Genomic DNA, 7190 nt, shown 5'->3' with positions numbered 1-7190 from the left:
TTGATTGTATTGGAATATGATCACATATGCCTCTTTATTTATGCGTGGGAATATTTGGGAACAGATTTCCTAAATTAAAATAACTTTGAGCTGATTTCCTGGTGATCTTACAGTCTTTTATGTCCAACACCAAAATAAATTATTAATATTTATTTGCTTAGAAAACTTGAGAGGCCAAATAAAATCAATTGGGGCTGCCAATTGGGGAACCCTGCTATAGATACATAATTTAATCATTTAATTGTTATCATTGATTTAGATTTCTAACCTTTGATTGAAATGTCTCCTTTTTGCTTGCTTTCTGATCAGTGCATATGAGGAGGAATGGTGAGATCTGTCACCTGCTCTGTTTATGTGTGCAGTTTCAATGGATTTGTTTGTTTGTGTTCTGTATTACATCGTTTTAAACCAGCACATTTTCACCCTTGATCGCGCTCTCTCGCTCTCTCTCTCTCATTCTCTCTCTCTTTCTTTCTCTCCCTCCCACTCACACACACACATATAAACACACACCTACCAGCAGTGCTGGGTCTGGCTCTAAGCTGGTGGCCTACCTGCCTCAGGACGTGGTGAGAGCGAAGGAGCTGATTGGTCAGATCAACACCTTGAAGACCCAGGTGTGCTACTACATCGAACGTTTGTCCCGCGCTGCCAAGGAACGCTCAGCTAACGCTCTGGAGAGAACCCTCACCATTCTCTCTGAGAAGGTATGAAAGGGTGAGAGAGGGAGGCAGGAGGGGAGGGAGACATGTATCTATCTATACAATCAATATGTATTTCACTGTATTAATATACACTATTATATTTCCCTTGTCTCCTCCTCTCCATGTCTCTCCTCCATATCTGTCCCCCTCTCCCTGTCTCTCCTCCATCTCTCTCTTCCTTTCCCTGTCTCTCTTTCATCTCTATCCCCCTCTCCAGACTCGTCAGTTGGTGACAGTGTGTGACTCTAAGCTGCTGTCCTCTGCCATCCTGGCCCTCTCTGCCGCCCGTCCAGAATACATTTCCCAGAAGGGCACTCCCTCCCCCTCCTCCCTCACTCCTTCTCCCTCTCCATCCCGCTCCCCCTCTCGCCACGCTACCTCCCCCTCTCGCCAATCCACCTCCCCCTCTCGCCACTCCATCTCCCCTCGCCACTCCGTATACCAGGAAGGAGAGGGGGGGAGAGGCAAGCGCTCCTCCCTACAGGCTGACTGGCACGAGGAGAACTGGGTAAGATGACATTGATATCTTTTGTTTAAGAATTGAGAATAACAACAATATTGTATGGAATTTATATAGAAAGTGTATTCCATATTTAATCATATCACATCCCTCTCTCTTTCTGTCGCTGTCAACCCCCCCTCAGGAGAAGGTATGGTTGAATGTGGATAAGAGTCTGGACTGTGTGATCCAGAGGGTGGACAGACTGCTGGCCAAAGACAGACTGCAGAGTGACAGTAGCAGTGAGGATGTGTTCCTGGATGCTCAGCAGCAGACCAATGCCACTACTAAGAAAGGTAAACACACACACACTTCATACAGTCAAATGAACTGACTGAAATTAGGCAGCTGTTAAAGTAAAACAGGCACACTGATTGGTTGATTAATTGTTTAATTGACTGGTTGATTGGGTCAGGGGATAAAAGTGAATGTATGTGAATCCCTTGAGGTATCCATGGAAACAGAGAAGCCTTCTGGATACACCCAGAATCTTCATCCCCTGCTCTTCCTCCATCATCATCATCATCATCCTCATTGTCATCATTCCCTTATCTGACCATCACATTTCAGTCAAACCATGAAAGACAACAGCACTGTAGGTTCATGTCCACTTTGACTCCTCCATATTGTAATATTGTTCTGTATTATTCTTAACTAGCAGACATACACTCACAAATGCACACACCCACTCTGTCCTTAAAGTAAATATGTTATTATCATCTCCCCTTTAGACAGCAGCCCAGAAGTAGAAAAGGAAAAGCCCTCCCCAGGTAAGAACAATAATGTGTGAGTGTGTCTATAGATATACTGTATAACCTCTCTCCTTTCTCTACCAGGTGAATGGAGTGAGGCCTTGTACCCCCTCCTGACTACCCTGTCAGAGTGTGTGTCTCTGATGAGTGACAAGGCTAAGAAGTCCATGGTGTTCCTCCTAATGCAGGACAGTGCTCCCACCATCGCCATGAGCCTCACGCTACAGTACAGAAGAGATGTGGTCTTCTGCCAGACGGTGGGTTTACACACACACACACACACACACACAGATGCACAGAAATGCACACAAAGATGCGAGCACACACATACGTACACAGATACGTGCGCACACGCACACTCTCACACACACACACACACACACACACACACACACACACAATTATATTAGTATGATTGATGTTCTACATCGGACATTATTGTTGTATTGATCTATAACATTATTATTATTATTAATGATTAATAGTTGTATTGATGATTATATAGATTATTTATATTTGTATAGATGATTTATAGTTGTATTGGTGTTTCCCCTTCTGTAGCTGTCAGCTCTGATCAGTGGCTTCATCATCAAGCTGAGGAACTGTCTCCACGACGATGGCTTCCTCAGGCAGCTACACATCATCGGCCTGCTAGTCCAGTATGAGGGCCTTCTCAGCACCTACGGTAACCTGCTGACTGTGTGTGTGTGTGTGCGTTCTTGAATTTATGTCTTAGAATACACACACAAATATGTTGATTTGAAACCTGCTATTTTTTAAATACTTTATTTATAGATTTTCAAATATGAGAACTGAAACCTATTCTTACCCCTTACTCTCTTCAATCTTAAAGGGGAGGAGCTGGCCATGTTGGAGGACATGAGTGTTGGCGTGATGGACCTGCGAAATGTCACCTTTAAGGTTACCCAGGCAACCTCGGTCTTCGGCCCAGATATGCTGCCTGTCATCACCGGGAACCGGGACGGCTTCAACGTCAGGGTTCCGTTACCAGCGGCGATGTTTGATGCGTTGCCACGGGAGATCCAAAACGGGATGCTGCTGCGGGTTCAGCCTGTTCTCTTCAATGTGGGAATCAATGAACAGCAGACACTGGCCGAGAAGTGAGTGAACGAGAGAGGAGAGGGGAGGAGAGATGAGGAGAGACAAGGAGAGGAAAGGAGAGTGGGAGAGGTTATAAGAGGATTGAAGGAGATATGGGATAAGAGGAGAGGTGGAGAGAAGAGAAGACAGCAGCACAATGGAAGAGAGAGTTAAGAAGGGGTAGTCAGGATGTGTGTTACCATGGCAATGGCAGCCAGCTGACATTTGTGGTAATACCATATAAGTGATGATTGTTACCTTGAATAATCACGAGCGTCTGGTTATTGTGTGTTTTCGAAGCGTGTTTATTAGATTTGCCAGTACAGACTAGAAATGATATGTGCTTGCACATAAAAAAGTATTATAAAAAAAAGAAATGCTATGGTAATTCCTCAACAATGCCAATGATGGAGACCGTGAGAACATTAGGTCTACTCCCTTAGGACTGTAAGAAATTCTGATGTGTTGTAGCTTTGCTTAATGAGCAGTACAGAGAAATCCAATCTATCTGTGTGTCTATAGGTTTGGAGACACATCTCTCCAGGAGGTGATTAACATGGAGAATGTGGCTCGTCTCAGCTCCTACTATGACCAGTTTAAAGAGGTCCTACCTGAGGAATGTGAGTCACATACCCTCATCTTAACCTCAACCACTAATAAAGTGGTTAACAACCTGGTTCTTAAAATGTACGTCAGTGCAATAATACTCCTCTCCTCTCTCTCCAGGCCTCCCTTGTACCCGTAGTCAGACCAGCCTGCCTGAGCTGCTAAAGCTGCTGAGTCAGAACATCAACGCCAGGAAGAGCAAGAACGTAGAGATCCTGTGGCAGGCGGCAGAGGTAGAGACATTCTCGCCTTCTCTTTCTCTCTCCACAAGACACTTCTATCATTGACTGAATGAGCTGAAGTCTGCCTGACTCTCTATTCTTCTCCATTCATTCCTCTCCTCTCCTCTCCTCTCCTCACCCTTTCTCCTCTGCCCCAATCTTCTTTCTCTCTCTCTATCTCCCTGTCTCTCCCTCCCCAGGCGTGTCGACGTCTGAACGGAGTGCGTTTTACCAGCTGTAAGAGTGCTAAGGACCGTACAGCCATGTCTCTAACCCTAGAGCAGTGTCTCATCCTCCAGCAGGAGCACGCCCTGGCCCCACAGGTCTTCTCCCAGGCCCTTGACTGTATGCGCAGGTCAGCTGGCCACACAACTGCCTGAACAAAACGAGACAAGACATGTAGCGTTTATCATGTAACATTTGAGGAAAGGAAGAATTATGTCAATGTATATAATAACTTGATGTTTTCCTATACCCTCTAACTCTATCTCCTCTTACCTTTTAACCCATCACCCCCTCTTTTCTCCTCCTCTCTAAACTCCTCTCCTCCCCCCTCTCCTTCTCTCTACTCTCCTCTCCTTCTCTCTCCTGTCCTTTACTTGACCCTCCCCTCCCCCCTCTCCTTCTCTCTCTCCTCTCCTCCTCCTGATAGTGAGGGCTGCAGACGAGAGAACACCATGAAGAATGTAGGATGTCGTAAATACGCCTTCAACTCCCTCCAGCTGAAGGCCTTTCCCAAACTGTACCGCCCACCTGAGGGCACCTATGGGAAAGTAGAGACCTGAATGGACAAACCAGCTGCCCATCTCTCAAAGTAGCCAATAGAAGGGGAAAGGGACTAAACAACGTCAACAACAACATAAAAGCAAAACAACATCACAAAAGCAACTGCCCCCTTTATATAGTGCTGCATCCTTGTTGATGATTTCATGTTATCTGTGGTAGATTGTTTGATAGCAGTTCACTCTCTTTTGCGATTAGAATCGCTCCATTATGTCATGACAACCACTACACGCACACAACAACAACAATAACAATAACTTAAGAACAACTTTTCAAATCCATTGTCACATATTGTTTTGGACCTAATTGTAGAGTTGTACTTGTTTTAGTTTTATTTAGAAAGGGAGGGAAAGGGGGATACCTAGTCAGTTGCACAACTGAATGCATTCAACTGAAACGTGAGCTCTTATCATAAGGCCTGTGTTCTAACCACTGTCTCTCATGGAACTTTAAAAATAAAATTCAAATCAAGTACATTTAAAGAGAACAAAACCTTTGTATGCAGAGAATCAATGTCTTACTTGCTCACACACTCCACTCCTACAACAAGCACAGTGAACTGATGATATACAGAGATCAGACATAGACATACTTGTATCTCTGATGTATGAAGACTATCCCATCTAATGTTATTTTGTTATCCTTTTTCTATTTGGTAATACATCTACTGGACAGGGTTTGTGCAAAGTAGAGGGCCAGTATCCTGTGTTTTAGTTTTACAGCAAAGATATTGTGTAAGCAAGGCTTGGTAGTCTACTGAGAGGCATAGACAGTTACAGTGGTCAAGGTTAATCTTTCACTTGCCACTACAAGTTTAAAGTTTTACATTTTGTCATTGAGTGCATGGTACAATGCTCCACTATATAAGATGCAAGCATGGATAGAGTTCACACACAGCAAACTTAATCCAAAAACAACACAAATAAATGATGTGCCCACATGCGTGTAGATTTTATTAAACTGAAAAGGAATATAGGATCCAAATCTTGCACTCCCCCCCAACCCCTCTCTGTTCATGAAGTTGTTTATATACAGGTCCAGGTTCTAGATGATAGGCATATTTACTTTACATCAGACTATAGACTGAGCCAAACTAGAATATTAGCTTAGAGTAAGGAACAGTGTCATAAGAAAGTTCCTCCTCTTACTGTATGTCTGCAGCTATTCTCTGTGAGTTCATCTCATCTCTTATTAAAAGAGCTCCTGGTTGATTTCACGACAGGACCAAAACACAACACTGGCTTATTAATTGTAAAACCAATGGAGCGAAAAGGAAGTGTCTTACTTTTGAATGCATGTAGATAGAGAATCCTCACATTATCATTGTACTTTTGGAAATAAGGGACTTGTACACTGAATAGAAGCCTGTTTAAAATGGACAGTGTTTTGCGTTAAATTGTACTGTGAACCTTTCACTGGCTTCTGTTTCCATGTTTACCTATAGATTTTATTGTACATTACAGAGACATTTAAAACATTTGTTTAAACCTTATTCTGCTAAATATTCTTGATGCTGATGCACTGAAAATTGCTGAAAAACGTTGCCAAAATGCTGCCAGAGTTTTATCCATTTAATTTTACATGTAGTTTATTTGTCTTTGTATGTAATGAACGTTATTGAACCGCACACTTTCAGGTAGGAACATCTGTATAGGTATAGGCTTTGCTGTAAAATGTGCTTTCATAAACTCTCCTCTGTAACTTGAGCTATTAAAATGAGAGCATTAAACTGTTTCACCATATTCTGTGTGACATTTTAAAGTATCCCTCTGGTCTCTATTGTCTGTCTTGTCTGTCTGCACGCATGCATACACACACACACACACACACAGTTCTAAACTGTCTTGAAAAGGCCTCTTTAAAGGGATAGTTCACCCAAATAACAAAATTACACATTGGTTTCCTTACCCTGTAAGCAGTCTATGGACAAGATTTGACAGCAATCCATGATTTGGTTAGTTTCCCTGGCACTGTTTCCACATGCTAACGTTTTGGGATTTGTGGCACAAATCCTATTCAAGTCATGGGACCAATATTAGCAATTTCATTAATATTCATAAGACTTGACCTAGAACCCATCGCGTCCTTTATCTGATCTTCCCTGTTTTCGTTTTGCTCCACCATTTTGCTTCCTGTCTTTAAGTTTGGTGTGGGTTTTATTTTGTTTGCCTCTTCTTGGGCAAATGTAGTGGGCACTCATGGTGGGTAACATTTAGGCCCCAGTTGTTGTTGCTAGTAAACTTTCAGTGGACACCCCCATGAGTGTCTTTCAGAACCCCTTCTAAAACCCCAACTGTTTCGTTTTGGTTATTGTCAGTGACTCTTTGTTAGTTCTACCTTCTGTTTGAGCGACAATTTTGGGTTTTCTTGCTGGGGCACACAAGCTACATTAGCCAACTGGTTAGACATGATTACACCACGGTCAACAATAACTGGCGACTAGTTCATTTTCAGACAAGTATACACAGCCGGTCAAAAGTTTTAGAACACCTACTCATTCAAGGTTTTTTCTTTATTTTTACTA

General features: G+C 42.9%; 1 protein-coding gene across 6 annotated transcripts in view; it reads left to right on the top strand.

Annotated features, from left to right (window-relative positions):
* LOC121554128 (inositol polyphosphate-4-phosphatase type I A) overlaps positions 1 to 6430 on the top strand; it is a 34150-nt gene extending 27720 nt beyond the window's left edge. For 2 of the 6 annotated variants that reach the window (XM_041867576.1, XM_041867585.1), the window contains 13 exons: positions 310 to 327; positions 521 to 707; positions 922 to 1212; positions 1349 to 1499; positions 1652 to 1798; positions 1935 to 1973; positions 2040 to 2212; positions 2517 to 2640; positions 2809 to 3076; positions 3579 to 3676; positions 3783 to 3895; positions 4084 to 4238; positions 4536 to 6430. In XM_041867576.1, the coding sequence (XP_041723510.1) occupies positions 310 to 327; positions 521 to 707; positions 922 to 1212; positions 1349 to 1499; positions 1652 to 1798; positions 1935 to 1973; positions 2040 to 2212; positions 2517 to 2640; positions 2809 to 3076; positions 3579 to 3676; positions 3783 to 3895; positions 4084 to 4238; positions 4536 to 4668 (1897 nt within the window). In that variant the 3' untranslated portion in view covers positions 4669 to 6430. The remainder of the gene's footprint in view (positions 1 to 309; positions 328 to 520; positions 708 to 921; positions 1213 to 1348; positions 1500 to 1651; positions 1799 to 1934; positions 1974 to 2039; positions 2213 to 2516; positions 2641 to 2808; positions 3077 to 3578; positions 3677 to 3782; positions 3896 to 4083; positions 4239 to 4535) is intronic. The other 4 variants (XM_041867592.1, XM_041867609.1, XM_041867602.1 and 1 more) reach the window with 4 other exon arrangements.
* The last annotated feature ends 760 nt before the right edge of the window (positions 6431 to 7190 follow it).

Source organism: Coregonus clupeaformis, chromosome 23 (genome assembly GCF_020615455.1).
Source record: "Coregonus clupeaformis isolate EN_2021a chromosome 23, ASM2061545v1, whole genome shotgun sequence".
Classification (NCBI taxonomy): Eukaryota; Metazoa; Chordata; class Actinopteri; order Salmoniformes; family Salmonidae; genus Coregonus; species Coregonus clupeaformis.
The sequence above is the reverse complement of the archived record's forward strand: the minus strand, read 5'-3'. Positions and strand labels throughout refer to the sequence as shown.